Consider the following 24,120-nt stretch of genomic DNA (forward strand, 5'->3'; position numbering starts at 1 on the left):
TTTCATTGTAGTATTATTCATTTACGATCTTTTTATCTATGAGTGTCATATGTAATAATATAGGGGTGTTTGGGATTCCTTATTTTTGTCTCATTATAACTTATTGACTTTTGTAAGTTAAAAGAGTGATTGGATAATGTGACTTTTATAAAATTTTAAAGAATGAAAAAGGAGTTTTGATAAGTTAGGATATTGTAACTTATCAAGAACTTCTTAAATAAGTCAAATGGAAGTGTAAATAAGGAATCCCAAACATGGCCTATATATCAATAAGACGTGTTAACGCCTTGTATTTTAAAAGAATGAAAACTATTTCCATCCAACAATGTCGCAACCTTTAACATATTCAACACAATGTCTACATGTGAGGTGCCTCATCTATTGTTTTCTCTTAAAAAGAACACCAAAACCGAAGTCATTTTGATTCCTCATTTCCTCACACTTCACAGTGCACACATTTGTTTATAATACCTGGCTACCTACATCACCAAACTTGTGTAGCGAAGGGGCTACAAAATGGGGTGACCTGTGTCATGTGACGTTTAGTCAGCAAGTGATGAGTTTTTGCTTTAGGGGTGTAATGATGTTGTACCCCATATATATATGTATATATATCACACACACACAAACTACTATAATAATAATAAAAAAACAAACATGGCAGGCAACAAAAACTAGTCGCCCACCCCCTTTTGTCGCCCCGGGGACGATGTTCGCGCCTCTTGTCGCCCCTATAGCCTTAAATTATTTTTTTTTTGTTTTCTTACACCTATCTTATCAAAGTACATTTGCAGGTGTAAATAACTAAATATCTTTATCCCTCCCTTAAAAATGCATTAAAAATATTCCGTAAAACGGAAGCATCAGTTGTTGAATTTAACAATTTTCTAATGATCTAATCACAAATTCACAATAACATATTAATACTGATCTTAACCTCAATTGACACTCGAACCCACCTTATAAAATCAAAATCAAATCGCTGAATTCGGACGGAGATTCAGTACTGCACTTCCTCTCTGTTCAACTCGGATCTTCCTTCGTCTCCAGTCTTCAGCATTCACTCACCGATTTCACTCCAAAAATGGTAAACAACTTATACTCCAATTGCTCGATTTATCGCTTTTAACCTAATTACGGTTCAGATCCATTACTAATTGTTGATTTAATCGCATTGCTGTTGTTGAATTTATGATCTACTTACGGCATTTGATTAACTGTGTGGATCTGGTTTACTAATCCAAGTTTTCATCTGATTTATGTGTGTTGCCGTTGGTCACAGCCTCTCAGACTCGAGATCAAGGTACTCTAGCTTTATTACAATTAGGTTTTAGAGATTTAGTTAGCTGATAATAATAATAATAGTTATGTTTATGAGAAGTGGTGGTTACTATGTGCAGAGGAAACATGCACAGAGATCAGAGAGAGTCAAGTCTGTGGATCTGCATCCTACAGAGCCATGGTACATAATTACACATTCTTCTTACTTGTGACTTTGAGTAAATCTCGATAATAGTGGTTTTTGAATTATTTATTGGTACTCCTGTTTTTACTACAGGATCCTTACAAGTTTGTACTCAGGAACGGTCTGCATCTGGGATTACCAAGCTCAGGTATGACTAGTATGAAACTATTTTAGCAATTGTAGTGCATTGAATTCAGTTGACCGTTAAATCAAATATACATTGATTATTAAGACGTGTTTTCTCTTGTATAAAGCTATACAGTCGATATATCTCGGTTATTGGTCCCTTGGTAAAATATCGGTCCCAACATTTTCGGCGATACTGACCAATATATCATCGATTTTCCTGATATCAGTTTTTTAATTTTTAATTGTCAATTTTTAGTGTTTAATGTTAGTATTTTAAGTCTCAATCAGTTCCTATTTGCTACAATTGTTAGTGTTCTGTAAGTTTCAAAAGGTTAATTTGTTAATGGTAGGAGAGTATACTGAATTGTTAGTGTTAAATTGCTATATATATAAATTCTGCATGATATTAAAATTATCGATATCTCAAATATTGCTCCTTGACCGATATCCGATATTTTTTCGCATTAACTGCATAGGTATAAAGTAGTAACACAGTTGAATACAAATGACGCACAGTTTAGGGTTCAAATTTTCACTTCATAAATCGAGTTATTTGTAGCATTATGTATATATATGGTCAAGCATAGTTGACAATGCTTACTGGAATTCTGGGAATGCAACCAAATTCTTTTGTGATATAAAAGATATTTCTGCATGATTTGAACACATGTTGAGTAGCAGTTTATTTCAAAGCAGTGTAAAATGTGTCAAAGAAAGCAGGTGTAGCAATTTTATCAACTTAGTTTGATTACATTAAATTCTGCATGATATTAAAATTATCGATATCTCAAATATTGCTCCTTGACCGATATCCGATATTTTTTCGCATTAACTGCATAGGTATAAAGTAGTAACACAGTTGAATACAAATGACGCACAGTTTAGGGTTCAAATTTTCACTTCATAAATCGAGTTATTTGTAGCATTATGTATATATATGGTCAAGCATAGTTGACAATGCTTACTGGAATTCTGGGAATGCAACCAAATTCTTTTGTGATATAAAAGATATTTCTGCATGATTTGAACACATGTTGAGTAGCAGTTTATTTCAAAGCAGTGTAAAATGTGTCAAAGAAAGCAGGTGTAGCAATTTTATCAACTTAGTTTGATTACAGTACATCATCTGGTATGTAATGTGTAAGGTGATCTATATGTCTGAAGTGAAAAAAGTACAACAAACTATATAAAGGTATGTTGCTGGAACAGAAAAAAAACATTAATTTGAGTTAAGGTGTTCAAATTTAGTGCTTCTAACAAGCATAAGACAACAGTTAAGTTGCTAAACTTTATAATTTTCCTATCATGATATTAGTTGTATTCAATTTCACAGTAAATAATTAGAACAGTTGTATTTTATATAACAGACTGGAGTTGCAATTCTTAATAAGCATACTTTTGTTATTGATATGCAAGTAATGTAAGACCTTTTAATTTCCAAACTTAAATGCGTTCATGTCACTTTGTAGACCATTTATTAGAGGATCTTTTTTTTGGTAGATTGTTTACCCGTTATTTTCTTATGCATATTGCAGGCTATAGCAAAATCATTTGAGGTTACTGAGTTACCAGGTAAGTGATCATTTATTTCTGTTGCCATATACATATTTTCATACATTGTTTTTGCAAGATTGGAAATCACGAATGCCAGCATTTACCAATGTTGATAAAATGCAATTAATAGTTACTCATCCAACCACAGTTTTCCACCTTTTTGCTGTTTTTATTTTTGTTCGCGTTTTAGTTAGTTAACAATATGTTTTTGTATTTGGTTTAATCCAATGTTTGATTACCTGTACATGTGAATTGATGTAATCATGTACGTTAATTTACCGTGCTAATTTATGTAACTTAAGTTTTAATTTATTGTAATTTCATAATATTGTTAATTTTAGTTAATATAATTTAATTCTCTTAATTACTAACTATTCTATTGAAGTGTTTCTAGTATAAAGTTATGATGTCAGAGAAAAATATGATATTAATTTATTTTAATGTATCGTAATATTTAGGTTATTGGAATTACCAGTTAATTGCCATTCTTAATTTGTTGTAATGCTTTATTATCTTCTATATTTTCGACTTCCATTAATTTAAAGAAAATGCATGATTTTACACCCGCCGGCCACCACAATGTTAAAAACATTATCTGATGCTTACATCTTGCATTTGCAGTCAGATCAGCAAAGTTTGTAGCTCGAAAGCAATGGGTTGTTGCGGGTGCAGATGACATGTTTATCCGGGTGTACAATTACAATACAATGGATAAAGTCAAAGTTTTTGAGGCCCATACAGATTATATCCGGTGTGTGGCGGTCCACCCTACACTCCCATATATATTATCATCTTCTGATGACATGCTTATAAAGCTTTGGGACTGGGGAAAAAGTTGGTATTGTACTCAAATATTTGAGGGACATTCACATTATGTCATGCAAGTGACTATTAATCCAAAAGACACCAATACTTTTGCAAGTGCTTCACTTGATCGCACCATAAAGGTAATCTTTATTCTTAAGTAGGCTTGTGAAAGAACCGAAAGAACACTAACGGAGCATGATTGTGTTCGTTTAACTTTAATCAAACAAACGATCGAACACGAACATGCTTCGTTCGCGTTCGTTCCATAACAAGATTATCAAACGGTTCACGAACATAAATGAACATAAGTTAAAACTGGTCACAAGTAATGTGAATAATAATGTGATGGGCCTAACCGCCTAATAAGTTATTAAAGCTACGCTAAGATGTACTGGGCCAAAAAATTAAATGAATATATCAACGAACAAACTTAAACAAACGTAATCTAACGAACACAAGTGAACACAGACGAACGACCATGAATGAATTTAAGTTAATGAACGTTTATGATAATAACTGAATGAACGAGACATGCGTTCTTGTTCGTTTGTTTATTAAATAAATGAACTTTCTGCAGAATGGTTCACGAATTGTTCATTGAGATTTCGGTTCTATTACAGGCCTACAAAATAGTACTGGAATAGTGTAATGGCTGATTCTATTCCATTATCATGTATGTTTAATATGCTATTAGAAACTTTCATGAACCATTGTTTTTTAATTGTCAGATCTGGAATCTTGGTTCACCTGATCCAAACTTCACACTAGATGCACATCTCAAAGGTGTGAATTGTGTGGATTACTTCACAGGTGGTGATAAACCTTATTTAATTACTGGCTCAGATGATCATACTGCTAAGGTATGTATCTAATGTCCTGCCTTTGTTGATCATTATATTTAGGGATAATGTATACATACATAGGCTACTCAAATATTCTAAGTTTTCACTATGTCCACTCAAGTAATAACGCAACTTTAGAGGCCACCCAAATATCATTTTGGTTCCTTTTATGTCAGTTACATGAAAATATATGCCTGAAAATCGTAAAGTGACAAAAATCTCTTAACTTTTAAAGCTTTTTGTCACATCAAGAGTTGTAAAATCACAATAATGCCCCAGAACCTACTCAAAAGAATCGCCTTATGTGAAAGCCTGAAAGGTCTGTACATATTTTAACAGATCCAGTGACATTTTTGTCATTTTTCATTTTTCAGACAAGGGTCCAATTGATAATTGGTGGCATCTAAAGTTGTTTTATTATTTGGGTTGTAAAACTTGTGAATTCTCGTCTACTCGGATGGCCGATGTAGACGTAATCCTTAATTTTTATAGATTTATGTTTTTTGAACTTACGTTCTAAACCATACGAAACAGGTGTGGGATTATCAAACCAAAGCTTGTGTCCAGACTTTAGAAGGTCACACACACAATGTTTCAGCTGTATGCTTTCACCCAGAGCTGCCTATAATAATTACAGGCTCTGAGGATGGTACTGTACGTATATGGCATTCAACTACTTATAGGTATGTTACGGTTCATGGTCTTTGCATATATCTTGACTAATGGTTGGATAAATATTAAGAGATTAGTATTATGGTGTTTAGATATTTTATATAGATAGAAATTTAATTGTGAAGAAGTTTTTATTCATTCTCTTCGCGTCCAATTTTTTTGCAGACTTGAGAACACTTTGAATTATGGACTTGAAAGGGTTTGGGCTATTGGATATATGAAAGGTTCACGCCGGTAAGTTTGTTTTGTTACTTATTATTTTTTTTGCGTATGTCAGCACCTGAATGCTGTTAAATACAGTTAGATTCTCGAGTCTAAATGGGTTGAGGCGGCTAACCAGTTTAATAAACGGGTTGTGTTTGGCTAAAAAATTATGAAATATAAACTCAACCCGCCAGTGCATTGACCTGAATAACCTGTTTACAACCCATTTAAGTTGTAAATCCGTTTGATTCATTTGGATAATCAGGTTTACTGTTCTGGTTGGGTTTAATTATTGAATCGATTAAGTATTTGGGTTGTTCTATATGAACTCTGAGGCTCTGAGCACATTACAAACTTCAACCCTTATCCAAATTAATCCTCGTGCATCTGTTATACATGTATTTATACATTTAATGGCATTAAGTTTTTGGTTAGTTAGTAAGATATTGGTTCTTTGTAGTGGAATACTTTGGAAAAAAGATGTTCTTGTAAACGAACTGAATGAACAAAAACGGAGCATGTCCGTAATTTAATTTTAACTGAGCAAATGATTGAACACGGACAACTAAACGAACAGGTTTTCTTGTTCATGTTCGTATACGTTCGTTCACTAACAGTATAAATGAACGGTTCACGAACATAAACTGAGTTAAAACTAGTTAAAAGTAATGCAAATAACAATGCATTGGCCTAGAAGGTTATTAAAATTATACTAAGTTGTGATGGGCTAAAAACTTTTGAATCTACATGTTAACAAATGAAAATAAACTGAAAAAAACGTATACTATCTAATATAAATGAACATAAACGAATGAATTTAATGAATGAACGAACGTAAACGAAGAGTCACGTGTTCATGTTCATTCTTTCATCAAGTAAACGAACTTCCAGCCGAACTGTTCACTGAACGTTTAGTTGGTTTGCATTTGTCAACATCTCTGATGCTACTTTATGCTCTACCAAGGTTCTGCTTGACACGTCTTAATCAGAAAAGTCTCACTTTAATGCATCTCTTTCTGTACAGAATTGCTTTTGGTTATGATGAAGGGACTATAATGGTGAAAGTTGGTAGAGAAGAGCCTGTAGCTAGCATGGACAACAGTGGAAAAATTATATGGGCTAAACATAATGAAATTCAAACTGTTAACATCAGGAGCGTGGGAGCTGATTATGAGGTTTGGGCCCATCTTATATGGCAGCTATGACCCATTTACTTAAAAGGGTCGATTTGGGCTATGTTTTATCTTTAACGGGTTAAACAATTCGAACGGGCTCAAAGTCACCCAAACTGTATTTTAATGCGTAGAACCTCCTAAAACTTCTATTATAAAAAGTAGTTTCATATACCCCTACGGACTTGGAAAATATCATATATACCCATGGAAAACCAAAAATATCATATATGCCATTACAAAGTGCTAAAATTTCAAATATACCCACTTCATTAAAAACAATCTATTAAATGACTATTTTACAACTTTAAAATTTCACGTGTGCGTATCTTTAACTTCATTTTTTTTATTTACCCATTTTTAGCTTAAATTTGTTTTGCTTGCATAACGTTGATGTTGATCAAAATCCAAAAAAAGGGTTCAAACAAATACAATGGAAATGGGTAGAATGGTCATTAAGTAATTAAGCTGAGTATATATTATACTTTTAGTTTTTTGTTGGGTATATATGAGAATTTTCAAGTTTGTGAGGACATATATGAAATTAATTCTTAAAAAATTGTTCATATAGTAGAGTTTCTGAAATATTTGTTGACGTACTAATTGAATATAATATGTAAATTGTTTTGTCAGAAAGTGTTTCTGATCAACGTGACCCAGCCTGTCTTAACCTGTTAAGTTTAAAAGTATATGTTCTTGTCAAGTTGACTGCAACTAGTTTTCTGTTTTCCTTTTCAGGTCTCTGATGGGGAGAGATTGCCGTTAGCAGTTAAAGAGTTGGGAACCTGTGATCTTTACCCACAAGTGAGTTGTTTTATCATTTAGCTTCTTACAAACTGAAAATGAGACACGTATTTAGCTCCTCAACAGTATAAACGAACAGTTCACGAATGTAAATGAACAGTTCACGTGTTTTAACATAGTTACATAGCTGAGCTAAAACTAGTTAAAAGTAATGCAAGAACAATGATTTTGACCTAGCAAGTTATTGAAACTATACTAAGTTGTAATGGGCCAAAAACTTTTAAATAGATACATTAACAAACGTAAATGAATGAACGTTCATGGACATAAATCAACGTCCAAGGCATGTGTTCATGTTTGTTCTTTTAACTAAATGAACAAAAAATTTGTTCTTAACGAACCCTGCTTTGGTTCTGAATCTTTTGATTAATATCTTCTTGGTCTTCTTGCCCTTATTTTTCAGAGCTTGAAACACAACCCAAACGGGAGGTTTGTTGTTGTTTGTGGTGATGGTGAATACATCATATATACAGCTTTGGCATGGAGAAATAGATCCTTTGGTTCTGCATTGGAGATTGTTTGGTCTTCTGATGGTGAATATGCTGTTAGAGAGAGCACAACTAAAATTAAGATTTTCAATAAATCATTTCAGGTTTGTTGACTTTCTTTGACCTCATAGTTAGATCAAGAAGCTATGTATATGCTACCTGTGTTCATTCTATACACACTCTTAAGATAATGCTTAGGGAAAACTTCATGAAATAGAAAACCAACTTAAATTTTGGCACAACATAGAAAGCATTTTACATTTTTTTTATCAGTTTTAGCAAACACATGGCAGTTATATATTGATTGTATCAATGAACGAACAATTCAACCCCTTACCCCTAGACGGTCATTGTTTTGCTTTTTTTTTTGTATAAAAAATTGCTGACATATGTATATAGCACGTGAAATATAATTTTTTTTAAATTCGAATATCAAAAAGTATTAAACTTTTGAACTCGTAAATAAATTTGTTTTTAATTCTATTATCATATAAGCATCTTTTTCATATGTGACTGCTGGTATAGTGATAGGAATCATGTTATAGTTTTTAGTCTAAATGTCATTTGTCTATTTTAGTAGGGGGTTAAGTGTAATTATATTTCTATAAATAGGTATCAATAGCTAATAGAGAGGGGAGAGTATGTTTATGTTGAATATGGCATTGCCATGGCTCCAGCTTATGCAGTGAGATAGGGCTAGGCCCGGGAATATATTGTAATCTTTATTTACGTTTTCAATAATATAACCGTTCTTCCATCTTATCCCTATTATCCAATCTTCACATATATCAAACCCTATCATTGGTCCGACCTGCCTTGACCTGCCAATACCATGGTGAATCAACAAGCTCGTTTGGATATTCATGATCAGCAGATTCAACAACTTCAATCAGATATCACTGAGATCAAGGATTCTCTCTCCACGTTAATAGCAGATCGGGAGGAGTCACGGGAATTTCGTCAGGTTGTTGTGGCTTGGATGAAGTCGCAAGAGAAGAAAACCGATGATGGTTCGTCAGGATCTGGGTTCACCAGTCACGTTTTTTCTGTTTCGGGTTCCAAATCTGACTTAGCCAGGTCTCCATCACTTCTTCCAGATCTATCTTCAGATTTGGAAATTAACCTAGCGGTGGATCGTTCATCTGGCTCTCTTCTTGATTCTCCATCTCCAATCGCTCAATTGGAGGCAATAATCTCCCGTTCTGAAGCGAATTCGGTTGGCGCTGGTGATAATCTTCCTAGATCTGATAAAAAAACAACCGAACAGGCCAAATTGAAAGCTATAATTTCCAGATCTGATGAAAACTCACTTGGCCATGGCTGTTTAATGTCGTATAGAGTTAATGGAGTCATGCCGGAGATGAAGCACGTTGATGGTTCGCCGGGATCGGGGTTTTCCGGCGAGGTTTTCTCCGGCATTTCCAGATCTGGTCCATATGAGAATTTGGCATGTTCCTCAAAATCTGATTTGTTTGAAACTGAGGAGGGATCTGTTTCACATGATGATTTGAGGGTGGCTATTTCCAACCTAGGGCTTGCATTTACTACTCCGTTTTCTGGGGTCACCAAATCTGAAAATCAAATCAATATTCCCCAATCAGATGTGATCAAGCCCTGCCCCTCACTGGACCCTAATGCTCCGTTAACTTCACTTGACGTTTCAGAGGTGGATTCAATTGTTGCCCTTCCAACGGTGACTCTCTTTACTCCAAAGCTCAGATTCGTACTTCCTTCGGAACCCCCTATTCTTCCCACACATTTGTCATCAAAACATACGAATTTCGATTCAACACATGCCACTATCAAGCGGGGTGCCTCTTTTACCAACTCCACAGAACCTATTCAAGATCCACTCACAACTCAGATTCAGATCTTCGGTTTTGATCCTGGTCCGAATTTTATTATCACACTTTATTTTAGTCACAATATTCGCCTCAGTCAACGTGTTTTTGCGGTTTTGTTGGAGTTTGGTCTTTCGGTTTGGGGCAATAAACTTGTTTTTACTCAGATTCGGCACCATTTTGACCAACCTTTGGGGATTCAGTTTCGTGTTACACACAACCATAACTTGAAGGGGATGACAATGCAATGTAGCACTTTTGGAATCAATACTTTTCATGTTTACACGAGGCGCTCATTATCTGTTTTACAAGTTGCTCATGGAGAAGTTCGAGTAGAGTCGATGGGGGATGCACAATTTTCAGTTGGAAAATGGGTTTATTTGAAGCTCAAACCGCACCACCAACTCTCTGTTGCAAGTCGTATTCATCAAAAGTTGGCTGCTACAATTTTTGGTCCATTTCAGATTGTTGAGAAGTTGGCTGCTACATTTGTTGGTACTTTCTTTCCTACAAACCTATTCGGTATTCATTGGGGCTACAAAACTGCAAATCCTGTTGCGTTAATTGTTGGATCATATCAGCTGTGGGTGGTGCATGGGCAAGGTCGGCCACCAGACGACGCAGCCGATCTCAGTCTTGAGGACAAGACTGATTTGAAGGGGAGAGTAATGATAGTAATCATGTTATAGTTTTTAGTCTAAATGTCATTTGTCTATTTTAGTAGGGGGTTAAGTGTAATTATATTTCTATAAATAGGTATCAATAGCTAATAGAGAGGGGAGAGTATGTTTATGTTGAATATGGCATTGCCATGGCTCCTGCTTATGCAGTGAGATAGGGCTAGGCCCGGGAATATATTGTAATCTTTATTTACGTTTTCAATAATATAACCGTTCTTCCATCTTATCCCTATTATCCAATCTTCACATATATCAAACCCTATCATATAGTGACATGGCATGATGCCATATCAGCAGTTTACATGTAAAATCAGTTCATAGTGACATTGGTTGCTAAACTTAGTAATAAATTGCAAAGTTGGTTGCTAAAATCACGGGAAAATCTGAAATTTGTTTCTTTTTCTATGGATTTATTTATTTATTTATTTTTACGTCTTTTTGTCAGGAAAAGAAGAGCATCCGGCCTACATTTTCTTGTGAACGCATATATGGAGGAGCTTTGCTGGCAATGTGTTCAAATGATTTTATATGTTTCTATGATTGGGCTGAATGCAGATTGATTCAACGGATTGATGTTAATATTAAGGTAAATATTTCATATTTAATCTTTTTTCATGTTTTCAGCATATTTTAATGAGTCTTATTTTTTCTAAACTGCTTTTTTCAGAACCTTTACTGGGCAGACAGTGGTGATATGGTGGCAATTGCCAGTGATTCATCATTCTATATACTGCAATACAATGTTAGATCCCTACACGCTTATCATTGTTAGTGTGTGTGTATGTATGCGTATATATAAATTTGATTAGTGTTGTGATATTTGTGATGTTGCAGCGTGATGTAGTGTCAGCACATCTAGACAGTGGAAGATCTGTAGATGAGGAAGGTATTGAAGATTCCTTCAAGATTCTCTCTGAAGTCAGCGAGAGAGTTAGAACCGGATTGTGGGTTGGGGACTGTTTTATCTACAATAATTCCTCATCGCGACTCAATTACTGTGTTGGTGGTGAGGTAAAATCTTTAATTAATACTTGTCATAATATCTTAAAATATTCCGCTTTTGTTTAAAAAATAATTTCATATATAACTTTCTAAATTTCCTAATATTACCCTTTTGGTACACTAAAAATATCATATCTACCCATTCCATAGTACATGAAATTAAATCAGCGTGTTAAACTTGAACAAACATATAGAAGACACCATTGTTATTGTAAATCATCTCGGTGCATAATGTTCTCTTCATTTATTAATTTTGAAATGGGTAAATAACTAATTATTAATTTGACACTTATGAAATTGGCGCATTGTTTAATATATCATATGTTTTAAATCAATTTGATATCTATTTTTAGGTTACTACGATGTTTCATTTGGACCGGCCTATGTATCTTCTCGGATATCTAGCTAATCAAAGCAGGGTTTATCTCATTGACAAGGAATTCAAGTGAGTTGTCTTGTGTGTTCATATGTTAGGATATGCACATTATACTACAAGTTGTGTTACATAAGCTTCTGTTGTGTTTTGTGTCTGGAATTGCGGTCCCTAGTAGAGGTTAACCAAACAACTCACCCAATTCATTTGTTAGTTGGGTTGTGCTAACATTCTTTTTTGTTCTTAATATTTTAGTGTTGTTGGATACACGCTGCTGCTAACATTGATAGAGTATAAGACACTTGTGATGCGTGGAGATCTGGAACGAGCTAATGATGTATTTCCTTCAGTTCCAAAAGAGCATCATAACAGGTATATAATTCCCATATAAGGGTTGACATTACATCTAAGCCTTGACAAAGTAATGACTGATAAAGTTTTAACCTCTATTATATTATAATTTTCTTACGGTCCTAACTTGGGCAATTGGTCTAAGGTAATAACCTTTCTAAATTCATCAAGTAATAATAATAATTACTGGATTTCAGTTATACAGACTCAAAACTCTTTCAATGAATCCAAATTTTTTTTTTACAACAATCTATGTTTTATTGGTAAAAACTAAACCTTTTCATTTGTTATGTACATGAACTTAGCTTTTGGAGACTCTAGTCCCACTAAAACTTTGAGCTTCACTAGAAACTAATAAAACATTTTATTTTGCTTAGTACATAAATTATCATGTGATTGATCATGTGTTAAAAGTTACTGGATCTCAATCTGATATATGATTTACTTTGTTAGTGTTGCTCATTTTTTGGAATCACGAGGAATGGTTGGGGAAGCTTTGGAAGTTGCTACAGATCCCGACTATAGATTTGAGCTTGCCATTCAACTTGGCAAATTAGAGATTGCAAGGGTAATTACACTCACGCACAAGCAAAACATTTTCTTAAACCCAGGGCATGATTTGTACACAACAATACATTAGATATATGTTGTCTACAAATCACCTTTTTTCATATTAGTTATGTATCATTAATTACCAGGAGATATGCATGATACCATTTGGTTTGTGCGTATAGGATATTGCCCTAGTAGCACAGAGCGAGTCAAAATGGAAGCAGTTGGGTGATTTAGCTATATCTGCTGGACTGGTATGTTTTGATTTTAATGTTTATTCTTTCTTCATCACAGAAAGAAACACACTTTGTATTTCTCACTTTTATAAAATAAACTTAAGGTAATATATATTTTTCTTGAATGAAATATCTTTCTTGGTTCAGTGCACTGATGAATTATAGATTAAAATGATAATTGACAACTGCTGTGTGTGATCCCATCACGGAAAGACATGCACATTGGATTTTCTAGACTTGTAAATGAACAAGAACTTTTTTTTAACTTTAACCGAACAAACGATCAAACACGAACATTTAAAAGAACGAGGTTTCCTTGCTCATGTTTGTTCGTTAACAAATTTAGAGTGTTTGTGTTCGTTTGTTAACAGTATAAACTAACGGTTCACGAATGTAAACGATCAAACATAACTGAGCTAAACCAATTAAAAGTAGATGTGAACAACAGTGTGCTGGACCTAAGACATTATTATAACTAGACTATATTGTAATGGGTCTAAAAAATTTAAATGAATGCATTAACGAACAAACATAATCAAACGTAAACTAACGAATATAAATGAACGTAAACAAACGAATATAAACCAATTTCAATGAACGAGCGTTCACGGACATAAATGAACGTAAATGAACAAATATAAACCAATTTAAATGAAGGAGCGTAAACAAACATTCACGGGCTTAAATGAACGAACAAATGTGTTCACGTTTGTTCGTTTAACCAAATGAACTCGCCTATTTTGGTTTACTATGCTTTAACTAATTGAAGACACCTTCCCATTGAACGATTCACCAACAGTTCACTGAATGTTTGGTTCATTTACATGCCTAGATTTTTCACTTTCAGAGACTTACGTATTAGTTTAGATTAAATATATTTTTTGGTTCACTACCCTTATGAGTTTCTTAAAATGATAATAAATAACTCTTCTATTTGATCATTAATGACAATATTTAAACATTGCAGTTGGAAATGGCTGAAGATTGTTTGAAGCATGCAAATGATTTGAGTGGTCTGCTATTGCTCTATTCTTCTTTGGGGGATGCTGAAGAGATATCAAAACTTGCATATCTTGCTAAAGAGAATGGAAAAAACAATGTTGCTTTTGCTTGTTTGTTTATGCTCGGTAAATTGGAAGATTGTCTGCAGTTATTGGTTGACAGGTTAGTGCTTTTTTGAAATTATTCTTTTTTGGTTCGATTTGAGTCCAAAACCGCCCCAAACGGACCATTTGACCAATGCACACCTCTTTGTGATTGTATAGTTAATAAATATTAATTTAACAATAACATCTTTTTAGGAACAAAGGTTTGGTGGCTTTGTTAATTAAAAGAGTACTTTGGGCTACTTCGACCTGTTGGACCTGTTTTCTTTTTAGCTAACCATTTTAGTGTTATAAAATAAACTGAATTAATCCGTTTGTGGTAAACGTGTCAAATATGCTTTTTTTTTGGAGTAAATGGCTTGAAACATCTTTTTCCAAAGTAAATAGCATTATAATAACATAATTTTTGAATATATTGTTTTAAGTGGATTTTGTAAATACACTTTATTTGACTTAGAACTTTTCGACCAGTTTTTTTATTTAGTTAATTGCTTTTTTTTCTCCTGATTAACTCATTAAAGATAAGTTAACTCAAATTGGCTCATTTGTATGTAAATGGGTCGAAATTGCCACGTGTATTTTTTGAAATTATTCTGTTTGTTTTTTTTCCCAGCAACCGGATACCCGAGGCTGCTTTGATGGCACGGTCTTATCTTCCAAGCAAAGTTTCAGAAATAGTTGCTCTTTGGAGAAAAGACCTTAACAAGGTTAATTCTGAATTCATTTAGTCTTTTCTATTCTACCAGAGTTTAATATTTATGCAAGGGGGTTGACATGATTCAAAATGCAGGTTAACCAGAAAGCTGCAGAATCGTTAGCAGATCCCGAAGAATATCCAAACATGTTTGAAGACTGGCAAGTTGCACTTGAAGTTGAAGCAAGAGCTACCGAAGCAAGGTTCTGTTACCTATCTATCTCTCCCAACCCTTTTCTTTTCTTAGAGAAAATTGCACAACGGTCCCATGTGGTTTGACCATATCGCCAATATTAAAATCTGGGGACCAAACTTGCACTATGGTCAAACCAGAGGCACCTGATGTGCACTTTTCTCGTTTTCTTTTAGTTATAGAACAAATGTAATTCTGGATATGTTATTAACGAGTATTTTAAACTGTATATAAATGTAGGGGTAGTTATCCTCCAGCAACAGAGTATGTGAACTATGTGGATAGATCACATGTGAACCTTGTGGAAGTCTTTAAACACATGCAATTGGATGATGAAGAGCCACATGAAAATGGAGAATTGGATTATGAGGTAAGTCAGACTGACCGACCTGTTTTGACCCAGTCAAAGCCTTTTATTTTAACATTGTTTTCTTTTTGTAGGGTGTAGAAGAAAACGGAAACGAAGGGGAACTTGTTGATGGTGAAGAAGATGCTGTTGCAATGGATAATGATTCTTCAGACGGTCCCGTACTCGTTAACAGTGACGAGACCGAAGAAGAGTGGGGTACGAATAATGCAGGAAATCCTTCAGCCTAAAAGCAATTGGCTGATTGGGGCAGTATGAAATTTCCTTATTTTATGGTGATTATTGATTTAAATTATTCTCTTAATTGCCATCTTTGACTCCCGTTATCCAACTTAGGTCCCTTGTAATTAAAGTAATGATCCACGTGGCATTAGATTTATTTGTAGGTTGATATGCTATTGCTCTTGTGTTGAATAATTTCATGTGCATATATATGCTGTTATGGACATGTTTAGGGTTTCTATACGAGTAAAACTATACAAGTCTAGAGTTTAGTTGGCACTAGATGTGCATACATACAGTATACGTGTGTTAGTGGGTGTTAATGTGTATATACATGTGCAATATAAACACACATTATATATATAATCTCTTTCTCACAAACTTGTTTTTTGATTGCAGTGCTTACACCTCGTCCGTAAGTCCACTCCTGATTTGCACATTCTTCAGGTGAGGATTTATGTACCCCTCTCTCTTTCCACACACACACGTGTATACATACAGAGTCAATTAAAATGTAACCCAACCCCGTTTTAAAATAAACGAGCCAAATTTGTCAACTAGTAGAAAACTTTACTGAAACCTTTCGTTGATTGAATCATTTTTGTTTCCATTTATATATTTTGTTATAATTAATATACCAACCTTTTCCAGGTATTTGTTCATGGTGTAATTTTGTAAGCGCGTCGATTTTTGTATCTTGGGACATACAATATGATATATATACTTCATCTACGGGTTAGTATTTGAGTTTAGATACTCTCTAGGCACTCTTATCGATTATTTAGGTGATAATTTTCCATCTTTCAAATAATTTTACGTGTTACTGTGAATGTAAGAACTAAGAAGCTATAGTGGGTGTGAGGAGACGATGATTATATAGATATTTTCGTCTAATTGTAAATCTTTATTTGCATATTATTCTGGTGTGTAATTGTTGATTTTATGCAATTTAATCATTTGGCGATTAAAAAATTAATTAATATTGGCAAATATTAAAGATATTATTGGATTTTGGAGATCCATCTTTAATACGTATCCAAACACTGCATTTTACTTGCAAACCTGGTATTCGACATTTCACTAACTAAAATCATCACTGCAAGGCAGCCAGAAAGTTTAATTGATGGGTGCCCTTGGCGCTAGAAGTTGTATTATAAAAGGCTGGTTATGGGTTAAAATGAGCCGGATTGGGTTGGTTTGATTGTCATATAGATATGTATATAATCATTATTAAGATATGTTCATTTTCTTAATAATATTATTAAGAAAATGAACATTTTTTTTATTAATGATACAGATGTTTATACCAAAGTTAATGTGACTCAACATGAGAAGTAAAAGAATTAGATTATTGTTTTAAAAAAAAGACAAAAATAATCATTTAATGAGTTTCTTATAGAGGTGCACAAATCGGGTTCAACTGGAAAACCCGAACCGGTTCGAAACCGGTTTTTTCATACCGGGTTGTAAAATGGCACCGGTTCCAATCAAGAACCGGTTCGGTTCCCGACCCGAACTGATGCCCAGATATGCTAACTTTTAAGAACCGGGTAGGGTATGAACCGGAACCGGTTTTTACGTAAAAACCGGTTCCACCGGTTTTTTTTGAAATTTAAATATCATAGCCGTTAGGAACCGGTTCCAACGGCTATATAGCCGTTTTTGACCGTTGGAACCGGTTTTTTAACTATAAATAGGTTATTTTTTTACTCTAAATAGCAAGGTTTGTTTGTGTACTTGTTAAACCACTTCCAAAACTATAAAACACACTCCAAACCACAATTAACCTTAAACCGACAACAAATGGCAACTAATGATGACGTTGTTATGGTGATCGAAACAAGATGCCCCGATGTTTGGGTTCATTATGATTTGTGTCTCATGACCGACTTACATGAGTTGGCACGTTGCAAATATTGCTCGAAGTTTCTTAAAGCAGGGTCCAACTCGACATTACGAAAACATACGAATAAGTATTGTCGAGAAAAAAGAAGTTTGGAAGCTAAAAAAACGGAAGTGGGAGAGTCGTCCGGCTTTACAACCCAAAAATAAGTATTCCCGGATTAAAACGACGGACTTTGTTTTTTATGTTTTAGTTGTTATGTTTAGTATCGTTTATGTTTTAATAATGTTTGTAATAGTTATTTTTTAAATAAATAAAATGTTCGTCGTTATTAAAAAAGTAACAAAAATTAATCATGAGTAACAAAAGTAATTATAATAAAACAAATCAAAACTAAATATTAGTTGAACAAGTTACAAATAATTTTACCAAAACAAATAATTACAACTCTTCTTCGTCTTCATTCTCGTCTTCACCCTCGTCTTCGTTATCGGAAGAAACCCCCATCCTCCGCCTCCTTATCATGAATATGACGCTCTATTGGTATTTCGTCTTCAAAGTTCGCCTTGTGTTGTACACGATCCACCGCATCCAAATGGTCATTTAGGCAAATGCAAACCTTTAGAGACTCGGGAGTTAGTTTTGTTCTTCGCATAGATAACACCCTCCCACTAAGAGAAAAAACCGATTCGAAAGCAACCGTTGAGGCTTGTACGGCAAGCAAATCACGAGCCATGGCGGATAGAATGGGAAATTCGTTTTGTTTACCTTTCCACCAAGCCAACAAATCAATATTGCGAATTTCGTCGACCGTTGCGCCCTCAACATAGTTTGCTCCACTATATCGACCAAGTTCGCTACTTGGTGTGTTTCCTCTTTGCCTCTTAGATGCCGATTCACGAATCCCATTCATCAAGTTTATAAGTGGGTCATTGCACGGCCTACTAGTTGTTGTTTTTTTCACAAAAGACGATCTCGTGCTTGGACCATACATTTGAAAATAATGGTCATAAAGGTCTTGAAGGTTTTTGTTGAACTTGTCCTTCGCTTCCGTCGACAACTTCGGGTCAATCTCGTGCATACCTAAGTTGTCGAATATTTCCTCAATCGTTGTTTCAACCCCATTAACATTCCAATAGGGGTTTAATGCGGCGGCACAAGTAAAGACCGGCGGTATGTTTTTAAAATATTTTATGAACTTTTCTTTCATCACCGCAACAATATTTTCGAAGAGTTTGTTCTTCTCCGCAAAGCTTTTAAAAACACAAGACATATAGTACAATTCTTGCAAAACCCAACAACTAGTAGGGTAATAGACTCCCGATAATTTTGTTGTTGACTTTTTGAACATGTCAAGATACTCCAACAAATAACCGACTTGGACCCAAACACTTTCCGGAAACATATCGGCCTCGCGTTCTTCAACAAGATTGTTATGAAAAGCTTGTAAAGTTTGGCGTTGGGCAAAAGCACACTTTAACATATGACAAGTTGAGTTCCAACGGGTTGGAACGTCCCAATTCGGCCCCAAATACTTTCTTTCAACCGACTTGCAATAGTTCTTATATTCAAGATGTCTTCTTTTACCACTTTTGAAGACATCTTGTAACATAAGTCTAAAGTATTTTAAATCATCACAAATGTTTTCATTGTCAAGACCTATTTGAACAACCAAGTTGATGATATGTGCAACACATCGGACATGAAAAAAATCCCCGAAACAAGGTGGTGAATATTTAATGATAAATTTTTCAGCCGCCTTAGTATTGTTTGAAGCGTTGTCAAACGAAATCGAAAATATTTTATTTCTCAAGTTGTAAGTCGTTATAACTTCATCAAGTAATTCAAACAATTTTTCGGCGGTATGTGGGAACGGGAAGTTTTCAAAAGCGATGGTGCGTTTCATCAATTGCCATGTCACCGGATCAACCCAATGAGCGGTGACACATATGTATGATTCGGGCAACCCGTGTGGTGCCGACCAAACATCGGTAGTTAAACTAACCATGGCTTCTAAAGAATGAAAAGACTCGATTAACTCTTTTTTAGCACACTCCCACAACCTGATACAATGACGTCTTAAGGTAGTACGACTTACATGTGTGTATCTTGGTTGTAGAGTTTCGCGAATCAACGACGTCAACTCCGGGTCATCAAAGTGGTTAAACGCAAACCTCGTTGAATAACGAACTTTGCCATTCTATCTTGAACTTGAGTCGTGTTGTAACGAAATAGTGTACCATCTTTACCCAAGTCAATTTGATCGGTCGCGCCAATCCCTTTCAACGCCTTGCAATATGACTTCTCGATGTGCTTTCTCAAAGTAGAGTTGGAATCGTGCTTTAATATTGAACCACATAGTTTGCAACGAGCCTTTTGATAACCTTCGTCATCCACAATCAAATCACAATTCTTCCATATGTCTTGGTTGCGGTTATGGTTGACTACCGTAACAACCCTTGGGTCCTCCGTAACAGGAACGGGGGCAACAAAAACACTCTTCTTAGCCTTCTTGTTAGTTTTTTTGATGGGTGCCATAATAATATTTAGTTGGATGGTCGGGTAACGGAACGGGTTTGCTAAAGGAGTAGTATTTTAGTTTGTTTTTGAGTTTGGTGGTGAAATTAGTGGTGGAAAACAAGTTATATATAGGTTTGGGCATCAAAAACCGGTTCCAACGGCTATATTACCGTTGGAACCGGTTCCAACGGATCTATTGTCTCTCGAAAACCGGTTCCAATGGCTATATTACCGTTGGAACCGGTTCCAACGGCTAATTGGTGGCTAAAAAACCGGTTCCAACGGCTATATTACTGTTGGAACCGGTTCCAACGGCTACTTTGACTTTTGTTTGACTCTTCAAAAAAAACCAGCCGGAACCGGTTTTTCCGGGTACGAACCGAACCGGTTACAATTAAGAACCGGGTAGGAACCGGGTTGGAACTGATACTAACATACAAATATGAGAACCAGGTACGATTTTCGGGTACAAAAATACCCAAACCGGGTATTGTACCAACCGGGTTGGAACTGGAACAGGTTCCGGTTCGGTTCCACCAGTTAGGTTCCGGAACCGGTTTTTTTGTGCACGTCTAGTTTCTTATACTTAGTATGACATTGTCATAAGTCATAGCAATTTCGTGTATGTAGACATGAGATACGTGGTTAGTCGAATAGATGCGAGGTGGATGTTGTTGGTTTTCTGATAAAAACACTTTAGTATGTGTGGGTGAAGGGTTGGTCCTAACTCCTAAAGCCTGGACTGTAAGTGAAATAACTAGATTTCAATCATCATTATCAAACAGATGCGTGATCACCCTCTACGGATGTGAAGAATCCTTAGTCATAACTGATAATATCAAATTATAATTGTGATTGCTTCACTTGTTAACTCAAGGCCAGTACCAACGACCAAATCTACCTTGTCGAGATTAACAATCAATTGCGCTTTGAAAAATTCCACATGGAAATCTATTCATTATTATGCCCTTTAAAGCAAACTACAAAGATGGATTCCCCTAAAATCAAAGTTGCTTCATTTTAACGAGAACTAGAACAGGCAATCACTGTATTCTTGTTTGAATTTTCGAGTATTTGTTTTAAAGTCTCTTGTTGGCTTTGATTATGGAGTCAAATGTTGTTTATGGTTACATTTAGACAATATTGTTACTATTAATGTTGTGAATCTTTATGTTCATGTTGCAAATTATGTTAGTTGTCCTGGTTTGAATCATATAACACAGATTTTCTAAAAATATATCTCAATCTTAGAAGTTGTCTTAGGTCAATTCGAGGCGTCCCAACTTGATGCTTTTGTGTAAGAGAAATGAAGGGCAAATCATCAACAGATACACGAGTAAAAGTAGATAAATTATCATAATCTTTTACTTTTGTTTTTAGAGGTCGTAACAAATATTTTGGTATTTAAAAATAAGACATGGGTCTTCTTGATTTTTGGATGAAAAACCTTATTTTTAGCTAATTATTTTTTGATATATTCCTATTTTAAAAAACAGGCCTTTTTACCGTTACAATAAAAGTATCCATTTACGGCTTCTCAATCCTTCAAGGTATCAATCCTTCAGGTAATCACATCAATGTTGGTAATCTTGTTCATTTGTTGTTTTACTTCGTTGATTCATTATTTGATGCTATCGAGTTTTGTAATTGTTTCGTTCTTCGTCCGTTCCTCGTTTTTTGAATATTATGTCGATTATTTATCTAATATGTACGGTTTGTTGGGTCTGTGGAGGTTTGGGCTATGGCTTGGGGCCCGGTTACTTGAAGAGATGTTATTGGGTTTAATAAGATTAAAGACATTGGGACGTCTTTGGTCTGACCCTATATCTCTAACTATGTTTTTTTTTCTTTGGCTATTTAAGCTAGAAACCTTAATCTTATGTCATCTTGTACGGTTGTAATCCTTGTCATTCGTCACAACTCACAAGTGATTACAACATAAAGCAATAATAAATTATTGGTTGCATTATAGCCCATGGACGTAGGTCACCAAGACAGAACTACGTAAAATCCTTGTGTTTCATGTTTGTTTAGTTTCTGCAATTGATTATTTGTGTGTTTTGCGGCGTATAAGTTTCGCTTTTTGTGAGGAGATTTTCGTTGATGAGTTTAAACAATTTTGTAATATTCGATAAATTAAGTTGAAAACATTCATAGCGTAATACAAAAAGATTGCTTCTAAAAATCATCATCATCGTACTCAGTAAATCTCACCAATAGCATTGCTTCTACAAAATAATAACTTATATTTATCATTTATGTATTTCTTGCAGAATCAGCTTTTTTTTTTAATAGTTTTGAAATGGCGGATGCAGAGAACACGATTCAGTCTTCTAAAAAACGAGTTGCTGGTAAAGAATTATCCCGGGAAAACCCGGGTCTTGATGATGATGAAGAAGAGTTCACGAGTCAAGAAACGGGGACGTTTAAAAGGGCGAGTGATCAAGTGCTCGCGAATAGAAGAATAGTCAAAGTCAAACGAGGTCAAACATCATGGACCGCGGCTGCACCTTCTTATAACCCTTTTGCAGCAATTCGTTTGGTAAATGACGAAAACACCCCTGAAGCTGAGGGAAATGACGGAAATACCCCTGCATCAGAGAAAAAGAACGGTGAAAACAAGGGCGTGTTAGATGAAAATGACAGAAATACCCTTGCATCCCCCAAAGAGAACCTTGAAAACAAGGACAAGTTAGATGGAAATGACAAAAATACCCCTGCATCCGGGAACAAGGAAGCTGAAAACACGGGCAAGGTAACAGTAAATGACGAAACTACCACAACAACAGAGAAAGAAAAAAGTGAAAAGAAGGAAAAGGTAGAGGGAAATGACGAAAATACCCCTGGAGCCAAGATAAAGAATGTTGGGGAAAGGGTAAACTTAGAGAAAAATGACAATAATACCCCTACGACCGTTAACTCATTCAAACAGCTTTCGAGCTGCCAAAACGCGTTCTCTGGACTTGTGGGGACGGGTTTTTCTGGTTTGTCCTTTTCATCCGGATTGATCTCGAAATCCGACTGGCCCGCATTCCCATCTTTCAGTTTTGGTACCAACGGGAACTCGTCTGTGTTTGGCAACACGGATAAGAAAACCGAAGGAAACAAAACAGTACCATATTTTAAGCACAAAGTACAAGTGGAAACCGGTGAAGAAAACGAGAAGACGATCTTCACAGCCGATTCTATACTTTTTGAATACGTTGATGGCGGGTGGAAAGAACGCGGGAAAGGAGAACTAAAAGTCAACGTGTTGACTTCTGGAATCCGAAAGGCTAGACTTGTAATGCGGGCGAAAGGGAATTACAGATTGATTTTAAATGCCAGTATTTTTCCTGATATGAAGCTCACAAATATGGATACAAAAGGGATCACGTTTGCGTGTTTGAACGCTACGGGTGAAGGGCAAAATGGTCTTTCGACACTTGCATTGAAGTTTAAGGATGCACCGATAGTTGACGAGTTTCGTTCGATTGTTATGGCACATAAAGGTAATGTTGATCCTGCAATAGAGTTGAAAACACCTAAAAATTATCCAAAAGCTCCTAATCAGTAGACATATGTATTTATACACACACACACAGAAGATTTGTTCGTTATAAAACAAATTTTAAACGGAGTACTATGAGAACCATATAAACACGTATAGTTTTTGTGTTTATTGTGTATCTGAATATATTAGCCGTTATATTGTAACTATTTTGTGGAGACATTTTATGGTGTAGGATTTTGGCTGAAATCTAATGGTTATGTATAGACTTGTACATGGTTATGTGAGGTCATGTATAATGGAATGATAATGATAGTGTGTCACCTAGTATCATTTTGAGAAGATTATCATGTCCTTAGGATCGAACTTCAACATACAGACAGAATGAGATGATGTATCATTTCCTATGATCGATCTATACACCTCAATAAACATAACTAGTACTCCGCTGATGAAAAACAATAAACATGTAAAAACGACGAAAGAATATAGATATCTCAAAACGTATAACAT

At 35.1% G+C, this 24,120-nt stretch overlaps 2 protein-coding genes across 4 annotated transcripts; both read left to right on the forward strand.

Moving 5' to 3' along the window:
• The first annotated feature begins 952 nt into the window (after window positions 1–952).
• LOC143583095 (coatomer subunit beta'-1-like) lies at window positions 953–16,697 on the forward strand. Of its 2 annotated transcripts, none has more exons than XM_077065501.1 (26): window positions 953–1,087; window positions 1,283–1,303; window positions 1,401–1,462; window positions 1,559–1,613; window positions 3,130–3,166; window positions 3,770–4,095; window positions 4,684–4,815; window positions 5,332–5,480; window positions 5,635–5,703; window positions 6,698–6,848; window positions 7,584–7,649; window positions 8,053–8,241; window positions 11,104–11,244; window positions 11,326–11,400; window positions 11,493–11,669; window positions 12,014–12,105; window positions 12,289–12,405; window positions 12,838–12,952; window positions 13,119–13,190; window positions 14,140–14,336; window positions 14,892–14,985; window positions 15,069–15,175; window positions 15,406–15,535; window positions 15,607–15,730; window positions 16,154–16,201; window positions 16,406–16,697. In XM_077065501.1, exons 1-25 carry the CDS (start codon window positions 1,085–1,087, stop codon window positions 16,171–16,173), a joined length of 2,721 nt encoding a protein of 906 aa, XP_076921616.1. In that variant the 5' UTR covers window positions 953–1,084; the 3' UTR covers window positions 16,174–16,201; window positions 16,406–16,697. The 2 variants fall into 2 exon arrangements, 1 of the variants encoding a protein (XP_076921616.1); XR_013144097.1 differs by having other exon boundaries at window positions 954–1,087; window positions 15,607–15,807; window positions 16,406–16,696.
• Window positions 16,698–22,344: 5,647 nt separating this feature from the next.
• Window positions 22,345–23,916, forward strand: LOC143581059 (nuclear pore complex protein NUP50B-like). 2 transcript variants are annotated; one of them, XM_077063939.1, is made up of 2 exons: window positions 22,345–22,659; window positions 22,690–23,916. In XM_077063939.1, exons 1-2 carry the CDS (start codon window positions 22,420–22,422, stop codon window positions 23,671–23,673), a joined length of 1,224 nt encoding a protein of 407 aa, XP_076920054.1. In that variant the 5' UTR covers window positions 22,345–22,419; the 3' UTR covers window positions 23,674–23,916. The 2 variants fall into 2 exon arrangements, with proteins under 2 accessions (XP_076920054.1, XP_076920050.1); XM_077063935.1 differs by having other exon boundaries at window positions 22,345–23,916.
• Window positions 23,917–24,120: the final 204 nt, after the last annotated feature.

Source organism: Bidens hawaiensis, unplaced genomic scaffold, assembly GCF_021521415.1.
Source record: "Bidens hawaiensis isolate Kalapana, Puna unplaced genomic scaffold, B.hawaiensis_p1.1 tig00001511_1, whole genome shotgun sequence".
NCBI lineage: Eukaryota > Viridiplantae > Streptophyta > Magnoliopsida > Asterales > Asteraceae > Bidens > Bidens hawaiensis.